This window comes from Panthera uncia, chromosome C2 (assembly GCF_023721935.1).
Source record: "Panthera uncia isolate 11264 chromosome C2, Puncia_PCG_1.0, whole genome shotgun sequence".
Lineage (NCBI taxonomy): Eukaryota > Metazoa > Chordata > Mammalia > Carnivora > Felidae > Panthera > Panthera uncia.
Window position 1 is genome coordinate 3,427,117 of NC_064810.1, and position 22,005 is coordinate 3,449,121.

The window sequence follows — 22,005 nt, forward strand, 5'->3', positions numbered from 1 at the left end:
GACAACCTCCCTAAAGCCCCCTCCCCCTCGTCCCCAGTTCAGATGAGGGAGGGTCACCAGGCCCACAGAAGCGTGGATAACATGACCTCGGCTCCCACCGGCCCGGTACCCTGTACCTTTACTTCCCATTCAGGGGCCGTGCTCCCTCTTTCCCAAACAATCCATTTCTCCCCAGTATCCCTGCAGCTATGGAGGCCGAGTGGGTAAAACCTGGGGTCATGAACCCCCAGCCCATACTGCTGAGCCCAGCCCCGCCCAAAGCGCATTGCTGGGGCCCAGAAGCAGGCATCCGGGAAGGGGTGGGGGGTCTGTGCCCCTCCAGGGCTGTGATGGAGCCTGGTGAAAACCCTAAACCCCATGGTCTGTCTCTCGGTCACCCCCTGGTCCCTCCTTCTGTCCCCACTAAAGAATCAAGGGGTTCAGTTCCAACCCCAGGAGATCTTGGCTGACCTGACCTGCATGTCAAAGTGTGTGCCCTCAAGGCCCAAGATTCCTGCAGGGACGACTGACACCCCCTCACGGCCCCGTGTACAAACCCACCTCCAGTCTCCACCAATTAAGGGGAAACTTTATCTTTGCCAAAATTTCAAAGTTCCTCCTTTTCCTCCTGTGCTCGAGCCTAACCCAGGTGTGGCCCATGCCTCCACCTCCCACCCCTGGAGATCTCCTCTGTGCTGGGGGAGAGAACAGATTGGAGGGGAGGACTGTCTCAGGGAAGCACTTGGCGCCCTGCCCCCGCCACGGATGATGAAGCAGCGGCCCAGCCTTCTTTAAGGCTCATTGCTGCCCCCGCTACGGTTCACATATTCCACTTCAGTTAGCCCCACGGCAGCCCTGCGAGGTACAGATTATAAGTGAGCAAGTGGACGCACAGAGACGTTAGGCCGAGAGTCCAAGGTCACACAGCAGAGAGAGGGACCGGAGCCCAGAGTCTGGTTCCAGGGTCCGCAGACACTCCCCCAGCAGCTCCAAGCTCTTTGAGTAGAGGAGAGGGGCTCCTTCTCAGTTCACGGCCAAGGCACTGGGTGGGGTAGTCCGTGGAGGAAAGGGGGGAAGAGGCAGATGGCTCCAGCAGTGGCAGTGCCCGGATGGCTACTTTGCGTCCTGCCAGCGAGAGCTAGAGGCAGCCCCCCGACCTGCAGGCTGCCGAAGGGTCTTTGAGGGCATCCCAATGTCCTGGGACCCCACCCAGGTGCACGCTAGCCCAGGGCAAGCTGGAGGGACAAGAGGAGCAGATATCTGGGGGACGTTTGTGGAAGCCACCCACCCCAGCCCCCTGGGACTCACTGAGCAGTGCCCCCAGGACAGACCGACAAGGACCCCGCCCCCTGGTGGAAGCCAGGACCCCGCAAGCCCCCCAGCTCACTGGGCTGGAGAACCCGGACCCAGTTTACCCGCAAGTTCCCGGGTGGGGGCAACAGAGAAAAATCAGGTCGCTGTTTTGCACAAGGAGTTTTGGGGTGAAGGTGAGTTATGTGTTCGCTACACACCTTGTGTTGCTGCCCCAAGTCTGCAGCTGCCTCCCGCGTTCCCAGGAGCCGTGGGGAGGCCAGCCCGGGCAGGAGGAGGCGTCCGGACAGGGGCCTGGCTCCCCGAAGTGCCCCGTGTGTGCACAGGGCAGGGTGGCCTCTGTCGGCTGGGGTGTCTTTCCCCTTTGTCCCGGGTCTGACAGTCTCCAGGCGCCGCCTCACCGTGGCCGATGCCCAGAGAGGTTGTGGACGTGGAAACTAGGCCGGACTGAGCACCTGGCGTGTGTCAGATGGCGACTGAGCACACGAGATCTGCAAACCCACTGAATGCTCCGGAACCAGCCACGAGGTGGGGGGTGTCTCCACCTCCTTGGCAGAGGAGGAAACAGACACGGAGCCAGTTAGTAATTTGGTGGGGAGTTTGCATCCAGCAAGGCTGGGCTGTGAGGACATCCCTACGGCAGGAGGCCGCCCGGGGCTCGGAGCCCTTCTAGAAGAGCGTGGTTGGATTACAGCACCTGCCATACATAGGTCGTTCTGGTCTGTTCTCAGCCACAGCAGTGTCTGTCTGCTGACACTGGCTGAAGAAATTAAATAGTTCCTGTGTTTCAACCTTGTGTATAGGCCCCGTGGTAATCTGCTAGGTTTAAAAATGAAACACCCAAATCCAGACAAACCAAATGGGAGCGATTTCCTCTAATTACTTGCTTGCCAGGAGCCACAGGTCCCCTCCCCCCAAGCCCAGTTCTGCCCCTGAGTCCTACGGGGCCCGCGGAGGTCTCCAAGGGGTGCAGAATCTTCCTGGGGACTTTTAAACAACATTCTTGGCTGGGGACAGCCAGAGTTGATAGAGCGCCCAGAGAGCGTTAACCAGTTTTAAAATTGGGGGCTAGAAAGTGCTACAGTGTGGGCCGGAAACTCTTTTTCCCTTTTCCCCAAACTGCAGTGAGAAATCATATATTTATTCTTACTTTACTGATGCGGAAGTTGAGAGAAATTTACCCGAGGACCCGGCCTTGCTGAGGTTCAAAGCTGGGACGTGCTGACTGCTCTTGTGGGGGCTACACGGACACGATCACCCCCACAGCCTCATCAGGCTCCCTGGGCACTCAGCTGACACCGGGGCCCCCACATGGTGCCCCATAAGCCTCCTACCTGCTGGTCAGAGCTCCTCCGAAATTCACACCCACCGTGGCCATTAAACCTGATTATTATCTCCGGTGATGTGTACATGCCTTCCCCACCTCTTGAGTTTAAGTACAGCTGGGCACTAAAAGTGTGGCTTTAAGGGACGCCCGGGTGGCTCAGTCAGGTAAGCATCTGACTCTTATTGTGATCTCACAGTTTGTGGGTTCGAGCCCCGCGCTGGGCTCCGTGCTGACAGCGTGGAGCCTCCTTGGGATTCTCTCTCCCTCTCTCTGCCCCTCCCCCGCTTGCCCTCTCTGCCTCTGTCTCTGTCTGTCTCAAAAATAATTGAATAAACTTAAACAAAAATTTTTTTGAACCAGTGTGGCTTCAACATTTATTTGGTAACGGTTCCTTCTGCATAGGCTGCGTGGCTCTGGATCGTCCCGGGATATGTTGGCTTTTCACTGGAATTCACACTCTCTTCTACGGATCTTCAAACGTTCAATGGCATACAGAGGAAGGTTTTTGCTTCACACTTAGACACGAGGGTCAGACTGGCGACAGACTCCGCGGGGAAACCCCGAGAGGGAGGGGGTCAGGCGTCGCCGGGAGTCTCAGAACTGCTGAGGGTCTGGCACCTCTGAACGCAGACAGGGAAGGCACGAAACGGGGTGGGCAGGACCTCAGACCATGGCCAAGTTCAGACGAGGTGTCCTAGCGAGCCAATGTGCCCCTTACAAGAATCCTTTCTGGGGGCAAGAAGGGCCCGGCACCGTCGCCGTGTTGCATCGTAAGGGGCATCGGCTGGGGGAGTTTGTCCACCTCTGCCGGACTTTCTCGGATGGACTTCTCGACGGCGTGTGGCCCAGCAATTGTCACAGAGGCTCCTCTTTCGCTGTGCGTTTTCTCTGAGGCCCTTCCGGACCCTGGGCTGGAAATCCTCCCCTCGGACCGCTGGCCTTTAGGGCTGAAGAGGTGCGGTCGTGCCCTGGAAAGAGACATCCTTTGAGCTTCAAAGACCCCGTCGGCAAACTGGGGACAGCGGCCATGGCGACATCAGAGCGTGTTTGAAAGCTGTGGCCGCAAGACGCAGGCTGGGAAAAACCTGGAAAGCCAGAGCCGGCACACCTTGGTCGGCCTTAACGCCGTGGGGGGAGGTGGGGGTCTCAAACCTTCCCGAGCCGCTGGCAATCCTTCTTGAGTGTCAGAGGCTACTTTTGAAAACGAAACGAGCTTTATGCTAATTGAAAGAAGCCAGACGCCAAGACGGCAAGAGCGTGACTGCACCTCTGTGACGTGCACAGAACAGGCGCATCCAGAGACAGGAGGCACGTTCGCGGCTGCCGGTGATGGGCTGGTGGTGGGTTTCTTCCGCAGGCGACGAAAGAGTTCGGAAACTGGAGACTGGCCACGGCTGCACGAGTCTGTGAGATCCTGGAAAGCAGTGAACCGTACACGTTAACAGGGCAAATTCCACACTGAATGAGCTCGCTCTCTCTCTCTCTTTCCATATACGTTATATATAATAAACAGAATTGTGCTTCTAATCTCTCTCTGTGGATTTACTGACTTTGGACAGCGTCAGACTTTCTGCTCCAAGAACTGAGTTTACTTCCAAGGGTTTACCAAGGGCCACGGTGGGGGCCGGTGCATCGTGTCCTCCGCGCCACTGGCCTTACCAGATGGCCTCTGAGGGGGCCTCGTCCCCGGTGACGGGGGTGACCCCGGGCCGAGGGCTCTCTCCACCTTCTGCAGCTCAGGGTGCAAGAATTAGCTGCTTCTCACCAGACAGCTGCCCTTGCCCCTGTTGGCCTGGACGCTGCAGCCTTTCTCTGTTCGCTTTTGTGGGGTACAGATGGTCCCCTCTGCTCCGAACCTACAAACCTTGCCAGGAGGGCTGGGCCGTTCCGTGGCCCACGGCGCACAGCCCCGGCGTCCGCTAGAGGGAGCCCTTGGCGCCCACGTCTGTTCTGTCATTGCTCTGGTCCAGCCACCCCTCCCCCACTTCTCACCAACCCAGCGGAATTTTCTGTCCTGGGATGTGCGGGATCCAGAGATCCCTTCTCCTCCTGCCACCTGCTCTCAACTGTCACACCCGGATGAGGAAATTGGGAGAAACGAATCAAGTTCCAAGGTCACTCCTGGGTGTGGCCGGATTAGCATCTCCTAACAGCGGGAGCACAGAGCACAGACCCACAGGGCCGGCCGGCTGCTCTCATAGCAGGACAAACAGAGGAAAGAAGGCAGCTGGGGGGAAGAGGGTTTGTCCATCAGGGAAGAGTACCCTGCCACAGGGTTTTGTCTCTACTGCTTACGTCATTGTCTTTCTACAGAACGGGGTTGCTTTCACCGCCAAGGCCACGGCGACGTTGTCAGCAAGGATTAGCACTCTTGGGTGGGGTAGGACCCTCTTTCCCAACAACATCCCCCGGGCCTGGCGGCTTCGTTGGGGGTCTCCTGTCCCCCGCACACCTGCCGCTCCCAAGCGTCACCACGTTCGCATGTAAGGGAAGGCCAGAGGGCTGGAGACGAGATGCCAGCCACGTGGGACTGCCCCAAAGCCACCGTGAGAGTGAGGGGGGCACAGTGGGGTCCGCGGGTCCCCGTCTTCTCTGTGCACCTGTCCTTCCTTCCACTTGCGTTTCCAGAAAGCCTTCTGTGATTTAAATTGTGGGTTACAAGGATATCAGTAGAAGAATGCTGTCCAGATTTTCAGATTTATTAAAGCCCGTTTGTTATTGTAGAAACAACCGCAGGATCTCTCCGAAGGGAAATGGCTGCAGGGATTCTGGAACGTTCCCGCGATGATGCGCCACGCAGCTGCTGAAGTGAGAATAGGGAGGGCTGTGCCCTCCGGTCTGGAGCGTCGTCTGCGATCCGGTGGGAGGGGAGGCGAGCGGGGGCGTGGGGTGGGGGTGCTGTGTCCGCCTCTCTGGGTGAACAGACTGCTGTCTGGTTGTCCACTCCGGGTACCTCGAGGGGGGTGCCTGGGATGGGTTCGGGGCAAGATCATTCACTTTTGTATTATTTGTTAAAACAAGTATGTAGAATTTTTGTAATTTAAAGATGCAAATGAAGATAATTTTGGAAAAAGTGTGGAAGGAATGGGGATTTTGATGGGGGAAGGAGCAGAGGGGTTTGGGAGCATCTCACAAGATTTGGGGGCAGAGAAACCCGGGCAGGAAGAAGGGGTGATGAATGCTGGGTCATCGGGTGGTGGCTTCTCTCTCTGTGTGTCCCTGCGTCCACACCTTCCTCCACACCTGCAGAAGTAATCTGGTCCTCCCCATCACGGCCACACCCAGGTGATGATCCCAGAGTGACACCTGTGCCCAGGCCCCGCCTGAACCCCAGTGCTGACCTATACAGGGGCCCTTAGAACACAAAGCCACCAGAGCTGACTCCTGGGGACACTCGCCCATCATCGTGCCCCTCGGCAAAGTACCTGGGAGAAGTTTCCTCTGGTCATGGGGGATGGGTTCCCGCAGCCACTTCCTATGACAAAACAGATTCTCCTCCTTAGCCTTCAACCCCACAGTGTCTTCTTCCCACGTGGGGGGACGATGCGAGGGTCAAACGCCCTGGCTCCCTGCGAGACTGTCACCATCTGAATTCGGCCTCCATCACTCGTCTTGGGCCAGCTGTGAAATCTCTAAGAACCTCGCTTCCTCATCTGTGGCTCTCCGGCCCCGCCCGAGGAGGGCGTTTAAATGAGATAGTCCACTTGAGGCTATCCTCAAAATATATGAGATAGTCCACAAAAGGCACTTGACCCCTCCTCCCGCAGAACCAATGGGGGCTGCCCACCACACCACCACCACTCTTGTTCCTCTTCCCATCCATTACAACACCAGCTGAGCCAATGGCTCCGTCAAGAGCGAGTTTCTGCCAGACCCCGGGCCCCATTCGCCCGGCAGGCGTGAGCGCTGGCATTGTGGAAAGCAAGAAGGAGAGAGAAGGAGAAATCTGAAAATAACAAAGCTTTATTTGATTTATGTCACATTTTCCTAAGTGGCATCTAGTTTCAGAAAACAAAGTTCAGGTCTGCAAAAAATGCACGTACAAATCTTCTAAGGAGGTAACTCTACAGAAATGTACACGACAGGACCGAAGCCTGTAAGGTACAGTTAGAAAGCTCACATCCTAGGGTCTGCTTGGGTCTCTGTTCCAACGGAGTGGAAAGCCCCTGAAACAGGTACCCGAGAGAGCCGACGTTATTTTTAAATATATATATTTATATATACGTATGTACGTACACGTGTGGTGTTTATCTACAACGGTGCAAACCTCTCGCAGAGCGCAGGCGACGGTATTCCCTAAATAACAATGGCAAGATCGTTGCAAAGTCATCCATACCGTATTTTAAAAACCAGGGATTATACAATCACAGATTAGATATACAGATATATGCACGCGTTTGCACGCTGATTGAAAATGTTGCTTGCATTGACTGTTGCTTTGGGACAACAAAGGGGTAACACTCAGTAGCGACTCATCAAATGAAAGGCAACAACCGGCAACTGCTCACACGCCCGCTACGTCTGCAAAGGAAAATGCAAACGAGGCTCAAAGGGCTGGTTACAGACAGTAACTTTGTTTTAAACATACTCTCAGCCCCTTCTACAGTGACCCTAAGATTATAAAAACGGAAAACCCACCATGCGGCTTCGGTGGCCCATTTTATCAGCAACTCGGACGAGAGGACTCTTTCTACCGTTTTTGAGTGGCCAAGAACTTAAAAATGACATGTTGATGGCGACGCTCGGGCGTCATGGAAATGTCATGGGAAAGAGACCCCTGGGGTACACGAGGACAGAATTGTCAAAGACAATTATACAAGGTAAAACTGTAAGAACAAAATAGCTACCACGACCATTGAAATACTTTCAGGAAAACCAAGACCCAGGGGACCGTTCGGACCGGGTTGCACCCTGAGATCTCCAGGAACCCCAGACCCTGGGGCTCCCAACCTTCACCCTGTGTTCCCCATGACTTTTACCTCCCCCTCGGCCTAATCATTCCGTCCAGCGGGAGAGGGCACATTCGGGGCGGCCCAGGAGGGGAGGCCGTTTTGGTGACCTGTGGGGCAGAAATGGGCAAGCGGTTTCCCCCAGCTCCCTGTGCGCCCCCAGGCTGTGCTGGGATCTGTTGCTGGGCCAGCCCTCAGGGCAGGTGGCGCAGAGGAACACCGTCCACCTGTGAGCTGCTGGCAAGGGCTTCCAGCAACTCCTTCCCCGGGGGGACTGGTCTGGGGGAGGGGGGCCTTGAGAACTGGGCCCAGCGGGCCTGCAGTGGAACGTCACCGGGGCGCTCTGTCGCCCACCGGCCTGGCCCCAGCATCCCCCACCCCGGCCCGCCCGGCCCTGCTGCGCGTGGCGAACGCCTCCCGCGTGCAGAGGTGAAATGCTGTTTAACTGTACACGACACCGGGGCCACGTTTAAGTTCATGTGCAAAGTGCAGGCCAAAGGCACCCAAAGGCGACGAACGGGATTCTCTCTTCCGTTCACGCAGATACTCCAGGACAGGGAGGAGCTGCCCCACGGAGGAAAACCTCAGCTCCGTGTAGTAATGTCGAGTTTTGCTGCTACTTCTTTATGTGGCTTGGGGCTCGTGCCGCTCCCAAGATTTGGTGCTCCTGCTTAGGGGCTGAGGGAGGACCCTCTGGAAACCGGGAATTGCAAGCTCGGTGAGAAAGGCGCTCGCGCCCGGGGTCATGTCCTCGGTCGAGACCGTGGGGGGTCTCCCGGGAAGGAGGAGCCCAGCCCTCCAGCTGTGAAGGACCCCAGGGCTCTGCCTCCTCCGTCCTGCAGCCTCAGAAAGCCGGGCCCGGACACAGCAGCAGACTCCCCCCACCCGCCCTGCGATCAAACAAGGACACTTCATGCTCTCGCTTCCTCCTCTTCTGCTTCACGATGGTCTTTGTGCTGCGGGAAAGCCCCCAAGCTGTGCCCCCACCAGTGACAGTCCCTTCCCCGGGCCGCAACACGGTACCTAATGTGCCTGGTCGTTTTCTCCTTCGCGACGCCAGGGGGACTATTTCTGAGAACAGGGAGGCGTCAGGGGCTGAGCCCGACCTAAGCTCATTTCTACAAAGCGGGTTGACATAAACGCACCGCGGATTCCCTCGGCCGGCCTCCGTGCGCCCTCGGCTCGGCCACACAAGCGTCTGTTGGAGGAACGACTGCAGGTTGGCACGTTCAGAGGTAGCATACGAAATCGGGCTCGGGCTAAACCCTTCTGTCTGCGCCAAGATGAGAGAAAGAGACGGGAAGAATGTGCGGTGGTTCTCGGAAAACCCAGCTACACCGCCTGGAAGGGCGGGCGTGGGCGTCACCTTCGCTCTGCCTTCCTGCCCTGGACGCTTGGACTTCACAAACGGGCTGAGCTGAGCCCGCCGTGAGGCGTCTTCCCTACCCTGCCGGCCTCTGGCCTCAGGGAGGCCCCCGGTCTTTGCAGAGGGCGATGATCCCAGAGGAGTCCAAGGACAGTGACCCAGAAGGGCCGAGGCGGGACTGGAGGGTCTGCGGAGGCAGGCGGGTGCGGAAGGAGAAGCAGAGGGAGCAGGTGAGCACACGGAGCCACTTCGAGCCGGTCCCACACGTGGGGTGCCCTCCGATCTTGCAGGCCACCCTTCTGTCCCTGTCACTTAGGATTTGCAGGGGCCAATCGTTCTGCCACTTTGCTCAGCCCGGCTCTCTGCTTGTTTACCAGAGGTGGGAGCGAAGACCCGTTTGAAGGCCAGGCCTTAAGCACCACTACCCTTAAGTCCTTGCTCCGGGGGAGCTAAAGCAGTGCACAGCACCGGCCTCCTTCTGGGTCCCACTCACGTCCGCCTGGGGAGCCAAACCTAGGGAGAACATGCTTTCCCCATCACAGCCGCCTCCACAGAGGCCAGGCCAGAGAAGTGGGTGTCCGGGAACATGAGAGCGAGGAGAAGGGGATATTCCTCTGACGAATGGCCACCAGTGCCTGTGTCCCCGGAGCTCACTCCAAGACGGAGGGGATTGGAGAGGAAGGGGCACACGGGCCGCAGCGCACTGGGGGGCTCGGCCCTGTTTGAGGTTGTGGCCGACATTGACAGGGCAGGAGGAAGTGGGTGGGGGTCTGGGAGAACAGAGCAAAGCACAAAGTTTTAAGACACAACATGGTGTCCGGAGAGGAAGGTGAATTTACAAGCGGGGGTGTTAGACCAGAATGCCAAGTAACAAAGCGAGAATCTTACTAGACGCACAACAAATGTATTCAAAATGCAACCTAAGAACCCATTTTACCTAGTAAGATTTAAGCAAATCATTCTGAACTGGAAGCATTTAACACTGAACACAAGTGAAACGTTTTATGTAAAATATTTTATTAGCAGTCTTGACTTCTTAAAAGTATCTAACGTCATATTCGCACACTCTGCACTTCCCCATCTTGGGTGTTGTGTTTGACCCCTGGTCACATTTACACGGCATTGGATGTGGGAGCCTCAGCGGATTTTGACTACGCTCTTGGCCATCTGCACGGCAGGCATGAGGTGGAATTTTCTCCCACCTTCTGGGAACAAAGGATGACGGAGAATTTGGAGACGGAGCACGTGTGCGTGCACACACACACACACACACACACCAGCCCTCTCTAGCCCAAGCTAATTCTCAGGTACACCGCTTTAGGAAGCTAAGACCAGGCCGGGGCAGAGGAAGGCACCTCTCCACAAGACAGGAGTCAGCTCAGTCTCCAAGGCCGGAGGGACAACCCCACGCCGGGCGATGGTGGGGGGGAGGGTAGGGGCATGGGCCACCCTCCTGTCTCGGCTTTCTGTTTGGTGGCAGCCAAGTCCATAATGAACAGCCACTAAGCTAGTATTCTAGTATTGCACTTTATGCTTTAGGAAGTATTTTCATGTGTATTTGTACATCACAAATAAGAGGCAACAGGGCAAAGCAAAAAAAAAAAAAAAAAGACCTGGGGTCAGACCCCCACTCAAATTTCCAGTGCTCTCTTCCCTGGTGTCGGACTGAGACCTCGCCCGTCCTCCCCCGCCCGGCCTTTTGCATCTGCAGAATGAATACAACCCCCGCCCCATCACCTGCCGCCCTGGAGGCCAAGCCACCTCTGGGTTCCCTCCCCCTGGGTCCCCAGGGCCTGAGACACTAGCACCAAGCATGTGGGGAGCACCAGTGACCGTGTTTGCTGAGGGAGGGGATGAACAGAGGGCCCCCGCGGCTCCTGGCTCAGTGTCCGGGACAACCAGCAGGGAAAACACGCTCAGTACGCGGCGGCCCGGGCTTTCCGTCCTCTCAGCCAAACCACAGAAGGTGGCTCCACCTGTCCCTGACCTCCCGGTCATGCTCCCCGGGAACGTGGCCTTTCTGTGGGTCTCTGGGATGAGCTTTGTCCTGGTCCCGAAGGCCCCTTGCCCAAGGTGACATCACCAGACTCCAGCATCTTCCAGGTACAGGGTTTCTTCCCCCCCTGGGGAGAGCTCCCCATGGCACCCACGCGGGACCCTTGGAAGAACTGCCCCCTCCGGCTGGTCCTCAGCGAGACCAGGAGCAAAAAGGGGCACAATCCTACGGTGGCACCCATGGAAGGCTCCCAAGGTGCGGCTGGCACCAGACCCCAGGCCCCGCAGCTGTCGGACCCCGCTGCTCCCCCTTCTCGCCCGACAGGCCGAACTTAGCAGCGAGACCCTTTGGACTCGCGCTTTTGCCTCTCCTAATAGCGGAGGGGCTTCACATCTCTCACGCAAGATTTCACTCTTCCCTCTAAATGAAGAATCACGGAGACGAGAGGAGGCATTGCATTCAGAACTCACGACGAGAATTAAACCCGGGCAGCTGGCCTCGATTCAGTGCCAGCAGGTGGACACCCCCCTCTTAACCGCAACGAGTTCAAAAACAAGTCAACAGGTGGTCTGGACGTTAGCTTAGGTCATCCGAGTGAGACGTTGTACCCAGCTACCTGGGGACGCAAAGAACACCGTTGGCCTCACTGTCGCCCAGGGTCTGTGTGAAGGCGCCAGCGGGGGGCACCTGCCGCCGACGGGGGAGGGACGGCATCCCGGGACTGACCGCCTCTCTCAAGGCGCCCCAAGGCCTTTCTGAGCAAATCCCCTGCCTGGCCACGACAGTTATTCGTGCCACACACCAGTCAGCGCCCTGTTGCTTTGCACATGCATTTTCCTCGACAGCGGACAGCCTCACATCCGCCAGATCTGCCCCCTACCCGTCTTCATCTATTAAGGGACAAATGTAATTTCTCAAGAGTGGAAAATGGAAAATGCAGGGAGCATGCACTCCTAGGGAAATATTTCCTTCTGAGGATGCAGGGACACTTGGGAACTAGATTTTCGGTCTCAAGGAATCTGTTTCCTTCTGAAATGGCTGAGACACCGCACGGTGGGCTCGGGTCACAAAATGGTGCCTGGTAGGGGGAGGGCTGGGTCCTGCATTGCAGCTCCCCGCCAGCCTGTCCTTGGCAGGGTCACAGACCTGCCTCCAGAGGGCTCACCTGGAGGGAAAGAGGTCTTTAAATACCCAGCACACCTGATGTCACTGTGGCGTGACCAAAGCCATCCCCCCGGCCCCACCCCCTCTCTATTTCACCAGGCTGTTCCCATGTGGGACTTCCTACCTGCGTGCGACATCTTGCAGGCAAATCTGTCTTGAAATTAAACGAAGGCTTTTTATGGCGCCTAAAAAGCGATCCTGGTTAAATCGCTTCATCTGGCCAGTGATGCCCCATTTGCACAGAACCATGAAACTCAAAGCTACGTTGTAACATGTCTCCACTGTGTTTACTAAAACGGATCAAAGCGGGAGCAAAGGGATCACCAAGAGGAGCAAAGCGATCACCAAGTATCTGCGAGTCAGATCCATGTGCCGGCAAAATCTGAACGCTCTCCATTCTCTTCAAGTAGGAAATAGAAGCTTTGGGAACACGGCTGAGGAGGCGCAGAACCTCTCAGGGCTGAAAGCGGCCTTGAAGACTGCCCAGCGCTACCGTTCACAGACCAGGAGATCCAGGCTCAGGGCGGGAAGGAGCCAGAGTCGCGAGGAAACCCCGGCCCCAGGGCGAGGAGATTCCCAGGGGGCAACACTCCATTCCCTTCTTTGGCCTCTTCTGACCTCCACCCTGTGGTCACACTGCCTCTGACGGCTGGTAGGCGCCCAGGCACCTGGGAGCAAGCCAGAGGCCGTTTACCCCTCCCCTAGATGCACCCTCGACTTCCTTCACGGGGAAGAAGGAGCTTCTGATCCGCGACATCGCCACCAGCCCAGCCAGGGCTGAGAAGGAGGAGATGCCACCGAAACGGGGCTTGGCAGGTGGCATTGCCCACAACCCTGTCCATCGCCTGGCCAAACCACAGGCGTCTCGGCCACACGGTGTTCGCTGCTTTCTTGCAAAGGCCTTGGATGCTCTGGGGTCTGGGCACCCTCCCCCCCCCCCCCCCCCCCCCGCCACAGTGGGGTCCCCTCACGGCCCTCCGTGTGCCCCCCTGGACTTTCCGCAAGCCCAGCACCCCCAGCTCCGTGGAGGTAGGTGATGTGATACGTGGGGAGAGAGACACATGGGTAAAACATCAACAGAGCCAATTTTCTGGACATGTTGTAGGCAAAATTAAGGTGTTCAGAGAGTTAGGAAGAAATAAACAATATGTTTTGCTTAAGATAAGAAGCACGGGGGGAAACAGAAGGCTTGGGGGGCGTCGGCCAACCTCACCCTCCAGCTTTCCTCACGACTTCTTGAAATTCCGGCGCGGCTGAGCGCGTGCAGCTCCAGAACCTTCTCTCCGCCGGGGACCACGTCTCCATCTTTTACAGCTTCAGCCCGAAAAACGAGACCAGCCCCGCGGTGAAGTTCAACCCCTCGCCTCTCGAAGCAAAGTGTGTTATTTACCCTGAATCGTGTTCTTCGACGAGTACTAAAAAGATACAGTTTCTTCAAATGGATGAGAGTTATCGGCTTTTGGCTTGGAAGGTGACTTCTCCGTGGAGAAGGAGGCAGACCGTGGGGGGGGGGGGGGGGCGGTGACAGCGACAGTCATGAGCGGGGCCGCGGGCACTGGCCTTCCTCCCCAGCCGCCCCGCCGCCGCGTTGTGAAATGCTGCTCGAGGACACACCTCTACACTCGCTTCCCCGGTGGAGCCAGAAAGGGGGACGGAGCGAAGGCCCGGCCGGGCTGCACGGACCGGGCGGCCTGACGCCCAAGGCCCGAGGGCGCTGCCAGGGCTGGGTGGCGGGGGTCCCTGTGTCCGCGGGCACGGCCCTGCCACCGCGATCCTACAAGCCACCCTGGGCCGTACTGTCTACTCCGCCCTCTGCTGGCACTCCGGTGTTTTACCTCTCGGCCCGGATCTTGTATCTCAGGACGAAGTAGGCAATGAGGCGCAGGGAGATGAAGAAAACCCCCAGGACGATGAAGTCCAGGTAGAGCTTGGCGTCCTCCACGTCCAGCTCCCGCAGGATGGCCTCTGACTTCTGGAAGTGGCACGTCTCGTCGATGCCACAGTGCAGGTCCTCCCGGTCCAGGCCGTAGATGGACAGGATGACCCCTTCGAACCCGTACCTGCGGAGGAAGGCACAGAACGTGAACACGGCTCTGCCCGCGGCCAGGGGACCCCGCAGCCCCGCGCGGGGGGGGATCCGGGTGGGCCCCCAGCCAGCCCTGACCCATAGCGTGGCCGCTCTCCCTTCCCCAGACCTGTCGTCATGGAGATAGCTCCCAGCCCTGCAACGTCGTCCCAAGACAGACGCATCCAGCGGCTTGGCTGAGGTCTGTCCAGTTTTTGTCTCCTCCAGAGCCTCCTCCCGAAAAACCAAACTGGACGCACAGTAGGGATTTGTTCAGTGGGGAAATGAATTGAAAACCCTTTGATCAGGGCGCCTGGGGGGCTCAGTCGGTTAAGCATCTGACTCTTGGTTTTGGCTCAGGTCACATGATCTCACGGTCCGTGGGATCAAGCCCCGTGTCGGGCTCTGCGCTGACAGTGCAGAGCCTGGTTGGGATTCTCTCTCTCCACCCCTCCCCTGCTCATGCTCTCTCTCTCTCTCTCTCTCTCTCTCTCAAAATAAATAAATAAAATTTTTTTTAAAAAGCTCTCTGATCACCTCTGATATTACATACTTTTTTTTTTTAAATAGTTAGGACCTGATCACCTTCAAAGGAACGTAGAACATCTTTTTTTATTAGTTTTCCTTATTTTTGAGAGGCAGAGAGAGACAGAGCATGAGTGGGGGAGGGGCAGAGAGAAAGGGAGACACAGAATCCGAAGCAGGCTCCAGGCTCCGAGCCGTCAGCACAGAGCCCGATGTGGGGCTCGAACTCATAGACCATGAGATCATGACCTGATCGAAAGTCAGACGCTCAACCGACTGAGCCACCCAGGTGCCCCAAAGGACCGTAGAACATTTAAATAAAACCCTTCTGTGCCAGCTCTCGTTCTGTCCCAGCTCTACAGCACCAGAACAAAAACACCAATTTTTAGGAAGAAAGACCTGGGTTTCTGATTTCTTGGTGTTGGAACGCACACCGATTGCTGAAACTCTGTACGAGTGCTTTGTTTTGATTTTGTTTTCCTGAACAATACATCTGGGTCTGAACTGACATTCTAGAAAAGGAAAGCTTCTTCCCAGCTTCGGATCTCATGCGTCACCCGGAGTCCCTACAGCCGGGGGAGGCGAGCTCTGAAGGCGGGCGCTGTCCAGTGAAGCCAACGTGCCAGGAAGCCCCCAGCAGAGAGGACGAGGTCCGGGCGCCACAGTGCCGAGGGGCCAGGACGCTCTTGGTCGAAAACAGTAGGATGTTTAAAACATGACTTGGTTTCTCTGGATTTACACGCGGTCAGAGTGACGGGTGCTGTTCGTTCCCGAGAGGAACGAGGTTCCTAAGATGAAAACACTCTCCCCACGGCAGCTCTCCAAAACAGGCGGAATTTGGGGGTCCACAGTGGCTCCTCCAAGGCACACACTGTTAGTATTTATTTTATCCTTATGTGTGTGTGCGTGTGAGTGTGTGCGTGTGAGTGTCTGTGTTGGTGACAATGGGAACACATAAGACTTAGGGAAAAAAATGAAAGGCACCAACGGCCTTGGATCCGTGATGCAAGCATCACGCTGGCCTGTAACTGACGGCTGAGAAGTGGCTTTTGTCCCCTCCCTCTGTGCGCACAGCGCTCCGAGTGATGAGAGACGTCACACACACTACCTGACGTAGGAGATGTACGACATCCACTGCAGGTAAGCTGGGATCGTGTCGAAGCTGACGAAGAACCCCGAGAAGAGGAGGACGGGGATGGCCGTCACAGGGCCCACAAAGGTTGCCACCTGGCGGGACACAGAGAGCACGTGCTCAGAGGCGGCAGGTGGGAGGTCCCGCCCAATTTCCTCAAGTGTCCCCAGGAGGCCATCCCCCACGTGTCTGCAGGGTCGGCAGCAGCCGGGGCCGGGCCAGGGTGTCAGGCTGGGGCCCACGAGGCCAAGCTGGCACGAAGGAGCCCCCGTCCTCCAGCAGCAGGGAGCGGCTGGGATGCTGGGCTTGGAGATCAGCAGGCCCCAGCAGAGGGGACGGGAGGCAAAGAGACAGAGCCTTCTGCAGGGCCGCAGCGGGGACCGCAGTGACTGGCGGTGAGGCAGCAGGAACAGCACCTGGAGGGTCGGACAGCCAGGTGCTGCCACCGCGTCCGAGGGAGGAAGGGCCGTGAGCTCTATCCCCTGGGCACCCGCTGCGGCCGGTGGGCCCAAGCACTTTCCACGGCCATCCCGGGGGTACCATCGCTACTCCCATCCGTGGAGCCAGGGGCCACCCTAGGGGCTAAGCAGGTGGGGCTGGCGGGTTGGGGGGCAGGGTGGTGCCGGACACGTGAAGGGCACGTGAAGCCCCAGAGAGCACGTGGAGGGGCTCGGGGCAGGGTGGGGGCACAGACTGCAGCTGGGCAGGGGGGAGGTCCACAGGGTAGTGGAGTGGACTCCCCAGAGGCTGGAAACCGTAGGACTCCGAGCCAGCTGCGTGAGCCTGACCAGACGTGTTGCCTCTTGGGCCTCAGTCTCCACATCTGTGAAATGGGGACAGCATCCCAGCTAGCGGGAGGGTGTGGGGGCGGGCTCCATGAGCTGTCATGTGCCACCCGAGGGCACCTGCTGGTGGCAGTGTACCAACCCTGACTGGCCACAGCAGTGTGAGTCCTTCCCCAGGGAGCGACCAGGTGAAGCTGATCCAGGCGGTCAGGACAGAAGTGAGAGGGGGGCTTGGGGAGGAGGGGTGGTACTGAGCCCCGCCAGGGCAGCAGCCCCGGCCGCACTGGCCCGGGTGGGGGAAGGGAGGCCCCTCAGGTGGTGCTTCCTCCGCCGGTACCTGCAGGGACGTCGAGGCAGCTCCAATCAGCAGACCCAGGGACTGCGCCACCAGAGAGGTCATGGTGCCCAGCGCGGCAAACAGGACGAACCTCACGGCGTCGGACGGCTGTGACGTCATCCAGTACACGATGCTGCAGTAGGCCACCGGGAACATGATCTGGAAGCACAGGGTCCGTCACGCCCCCTGCAAAGGGCTGCCTCCCCCCACCCCCTGCTGGCAGTGACGGAGAATTCCCGCCCCTCTTCCAACCACGCCCCTTCATTCACACACCTGGAAGGGGACATCGGCCATGGTCTTGGCCAGGTAGTAGGCTTTCAGGCTGTACCAGTAGTTCAGGTGCTCCCGAAGGAACACTCCCATCTCCAGGGGGACTAGGAGACAGAAGGACGGAAAAGGGGTCAGGCGGACGTCCCCGGCCAGCTGGAGACGCGCCCAGGCGACCCCGTGCTGAGCTGGAGGCCGCGGCCTGGGCCTGTGTGCGTGCAGCGCTCAGAGACAGAGCGAAAACATGTGAAGTGAATCACCAGCCTGGAAAAACTGCCGACTGGTTTTATAACCCGAAGAGTCACCGAGCGGAAAATCAAAGAGCGGAGGACGTCTCCTCGGAGACTGAGCGTTATTTTAGAGATGCGCTCAAGTGGTTACGGCTAACCTCACCACTGACCAGTGTGAGTCCTTCCGTGCGCGAGAGCCCCCAAGCTGGTCCTGAGGATTCAGGGCCATTTAGGGCGGCAGCACTCGGGCCGGGGGGCGGTTTTTACGCCAGAGTTCACGGTCAGCCCGAAGTGAGCAAGGGCAGTGCACTCACAAACAATCCGGAACTACACAGAAATCCATCCAGAATAGCTTTACCTGCTCGCAAACTTGGCCACAGCAGGCTCCCTTAATAAGTGAACGAGGTCATTGCTACCCCAGTAAAATTTGAGGGATTCCTGATTAGAACACCTTTCAGAAACCCCCATCAGCCTTCCTCCATGCTTACAGATATGCCATTAGTGATTAATTCCTTTGGTTTAAACATGGTATGTATTTTCTCGTCTAAGAGAAAATATGATAGTACCTGTCAACCAAGAAAATGGCACTTCGAAGAACCAAGATACTACGCGTCAGAAAAGTCATCTATGGGCCACGCCCCGGTCTCAGCGCCCCATTGGTGGGTGGGTCTAGGGTCAGGCACTCACATGTGAGAACAGTGGGCATGAGGGCCGCGAACATGAGGAACAACATGGAGAAGAAGAGGAAGCCGGAGTTACTCAGGACCTTCTTGGCTTCGTTCCCGATCCCCAGGTAGAGCAGGCCGATGAGGAGGCCGATGCCGATGTGAGACGTGATCCGCAGGTGCGTCAGGACCTGGGGGCAGACACGGCTCTCACTGGCGTTCGCGGGGGTCAGGCAACGACAACAGGGCCAAGGCCTCTGGAGGCATCGGCTGCTGATTTCTCCTCCAGAAAAATAAGCCTGAACCCTAAACCAACTCTCTTTCTCTCTCTCTCTCTCTCTCTCTCTCTCTCTCTCTCTCACACACACACACACACACACACACACACACACACAGCATTTAACTGCTGTGAAAACAGAAGCAATTGCTAGAATGGATCCATCCGAGGCCCCTCCTCGGAGCACACTGGACCGGGAAGCCCCCAGCCCTCCAACTTTCCAAGTAGGTCCCGGAGCCCCACTGGGCACTCAGCCGTCCTCGGCAGGTGGCCCGTCAGGTTGTCCACTGGGACAGGTGGACATGATCACAGCTCCCGGTCACTCACCACCTCCCATCTGACGGGCTCTGTACATCTGCCAGCACCTGGGCCCCCAGGGACTCCTCGAGGGAGGAGCACTCCCACTTGGGCCTGGCCGGTGGGACGTGCGCACGGGAGACAGTCTGCCGCCCCCAGCGGGAAGTTTTACAGGCCACCTGGATTTCTCTCTCACGCTTGCCCTTTGCCGCGTCCCAGAAAAGGAGCCGTGTGTCCGCTCTGGGTCCCAGGATGAGACACGTGAGGCAGGGCCACAAGCCACAGCCACCAAGACACGACACCAGTGAGACATACATGTTTCCTATTGTAGCCACTGGCATCTGGGGGCTGTTTGTCACAGCAGCATCGTGGAGGGAAAGCTGACTGATGCAGATGCAGGGAAAGCAATCCGAGAGCCCCATCGGGATGAATAAAGCGGAAAATGACCCGACACGCACGAGACATGGGAGAATATCTGCAAACACCCTTACCGAATCCCTCATGATACTGAGGAAGGTCCTTTTGAAGAGAATGCAGAACTGGGTGAGGCAGCTGGCCGAGAAGCTGTGACAGCCTTCCATGGAGGTGGAGTCCTGGGGACACACACGGGAAGGGGGAGGGGTGAGCCGCCCGCCCGGGACGCACCTCCCCACGGCTCGGAGCCCCCATGCAGCAGCGTGCAAGGTGCAGCATGCAGCCGTCCCACGGGGGGGCCGGGGGTTTGCATTACCTTTCTCAACCCCTTTAATCGTTTTGCCTGCTTTACCTCTTCAGAGGGCCGGTGCCAAAGAAAAGGGTTCACCTCGGCATCCCCCCCAGGCTCTCTCCTGTGGTCAGAATCACACATGCCCTCCCGGACGGCTCTCACCAGGCGGCTGTTCTGGTCACCGTATTCACCGGACGCTACCTCCATGACTGCAGGAGACACAGGCGGGTCAGCCCCGGGCCCCGGAGAGGTGCCTCCAGGTCCCTCCCATGGAGCCAGGCGGTGCTCATTTTGCGACAACACAGCCATTAGCCTCGCGGGGATATTTTCAACCCATTATACGGACGCTGTGTGACATGATGAAATCATTTCACAGCCAGTGTGTTTTCAGCCCTAAACTCCCCTCCCCCCCACCCAGAAAGGCCATTCATCATAGCAGAAGGGGGCTTGTGTGTCCCCATGGGCCGAGGCGGGAGTGATTCTTCAGCACCATGGAGAAGGGCCCCGGAGGCACCAGGCTGCGTGGGACCATCAACCCCACCTCTCCATCCCCAGGGATGTCAGACCCTGTCTCTGGCTCCCACTGGCCTCTCCTTCGCCCCTGGTTCCACACCCCACACTACTGCTGCCCCTTCTCGCTCCCGACCTGAGGTCTTGGTGCCTCTTTCCCACGGCCCCACCTCTTCCTAACATCCTTGCTGAGGCCCAAAGTCCCTGGCCTTGATTTTTTGGTTCTGTCCTCTGCAAAACCAGCTGTCTGCTTTCCCCGAGACTGAACCCCTAAACCAGGGTGGTCAAGCCCTCCTAGGTCCTGTCATAAACCAGGACATGTTGCCTGGAGACTGGAGGGAAACAGCCACAAGCCCAGGAACGCTGGAGCCACCAGGAGCTGCAAGAGGCGGGAAGGAGCCTCCCCTGGGACTTTCAGAGGCAGCACGGCTCTGCCCACACCTTGACTTCTTTCTGGCCCCCAGAACCACGAGGTTTTAGATCACTCAGTGTGTGGCTCAGCAGGCACGGAAGGCAGGAGGTGCTGGCAAAGATTGGACCCTGGCACCAGGGTTGAGGTGGGGAAACGGCACCGAGTCGGGGATCTCCAGCACTTGGGGGTCTAGTAAACATGAAGCTGGAGAGAAAGAGAAGGCAAGAGGGATGCCAGGGACTCCAGCTTGCAAAGCGAGGTGGAGGACATTTGGTTTTGGAGACACGGCCTGGAGAGGCTGTTGGGTTTGCTGAGAGCTATGCGGGGAAGCATGATGTGGAGGACGGTGCTGGGCATGGGGACCCGGTGGGGGGAAAGTGATGGCTGGCAATGGTCAGTGCCCGGGAGGGTGTGGGTAGAGAGGAGAATGCCTGGGAGCACTGCCAGCACGGAGGTGTGGGCCCCTGCGTCTCAAGGCCCGTGAAATGGTTCAACTGGCCTCCAAGCACCAAGGCCACCAATCCCAGGACCACCGGCTCAGAAGGAGGAGCTCAGACCATCAACATAGTCTCTGGACACTGAGCATCGCCTTTTTTTTTTTTTTAATTTTTTTTTTTAACATTTATTTATTTTTGAGACAGAGAGAGACAGAGCATGAACGGGGGAGGGTCAGAGAGAGGGAGACACAGAATCTGAAACAGGCTCCAGGCTCTGAGCTGTCAGCACAGAGCCCGACACGGGGCTTGAACTCACGGACTGTGAGATCATGACCTGAGCCGAAGTCGGCCGCTTAACCGACTGAGCCACCCAGGCGCCCCTGAGCATCGCCTTTTTTGCTATGTTTGGTCAAAATTTAAATCAGCATTTTAACAATTCGGTTAACTGATGCAAAAGGGTCACTTTTTATTTTTAAAGGTTATTTCTTTCCAGAAATAATTTCTTTAAAAGCAGAAGCCTAACACAGCATAGCATTAGGAAATTCTGCTCCTAACAGCTCCCTTGTTCTAGTTCCCAGGTATCTTATCTGGAGGAAAGAAAACCTCTTATCTGTTCTTAAAAGCTCCACCGCAGGATGGCACTTGACCCATGTTTGGAATAGTGAAGGAATTTCAGATTTTGGGGCTTCAGGTAAAAGTAGAAACCCACTGATAGTGGAGAAGAGCCCTTTTCTTTCCCCTCCAGCCGGTCAAGGCTCTACTTACCAAAATCAGCAGGGTTGTGATAGGTTGGGCAATTCAGACCTAATTCCCTCAAGTATGGTACAAGATTTGAGACTTTTCCCCGGTACACACATTGTCCTTGACTAAGGACATAAAGCTGGAAAAAAGTAAGGAAAGGGAGAACACCAACCTTGTCTTCCTTTGTAAAGCAACAAAAGCTGTCAATCCGTCCACCCCTCCACTCACCACCCATTCAACCATCCACCCACCTACTCACCAATCCTTATACCCACTCACCCACCCACCCCTCCACCCCTCCATCCCTCCATCTAACCACCCACCCATCCATCCACCTACCCATTTACTCACCCACCCATCCATCCATCCATTGATCTATCCATGCATCCACCACCCATTCAACCATCCATCCATCCACCTTTCCACTCATCCACCCACCCACCCACCCATCCACCACCCATTCAACCTTTCATCCATCTATCCTTCCATCCATCCACCAGCCCTTCAACCACTCATCTATTCATCCT

At 57.2% G+C, this 22,005-nt stretch overlaps 1 protein-coding gene across 2 annotated transcripts in view; it reads right to left on the bottom strand.

Annotated features, from left to right (window-relative positions):
• Positions 1–2,973: 2,973 nt before the first annotated feature.
• Positions 2,974–22,005, bottom strand: part of ABCG1 (ATP binding cassette subfamily G member 1) — a 67,724-nt gene continuing 48,692 nt past the window's right edge. Inside the window, exons 8-16 of one of the 2 annotated variants that reach the window (XM_049627802.1) lie at positions 21,503–21,617; positions 19,439–19,587; positions 19,164–19,265; positions 18,121–18,289; positions 17,210–17,310; positions 16,937–17,095; positions 15,791–15,909; positions 13,928–14,152; positions 2,974–4,031 (exon numbers count right to left, since the gene is read on the bottom strand). In XM_049627802.1, the coding sequence (XP_049483759.1) occupies positions 3,833–4,031; positions 13,928–14,152; positions 15,791–15,909; positions 16,937–17,095; positions 17,210–17,310; positions 18,121–18,289; positions 19,164–19,265; positions 19,439–19,587; positions 21,503–21,617 (1,338 nt within the window). In that variant the 3' untranslated portion in view covers positions 2,974–3,832. Of the gene's footprint in view, positions 4,032–10,918; positions 14,153–15,790; positions 15,910–16,936; positions 17,096–17,209; positions 17,311–18,120; positions 18,290–19,163; positions 19,266–19,438; positions 19,588–21,502; positions 21,618–22,005 lie in introns of those variants that run through there. The other variant, XM_049627804.1, reaches the window with a different exon arrangement.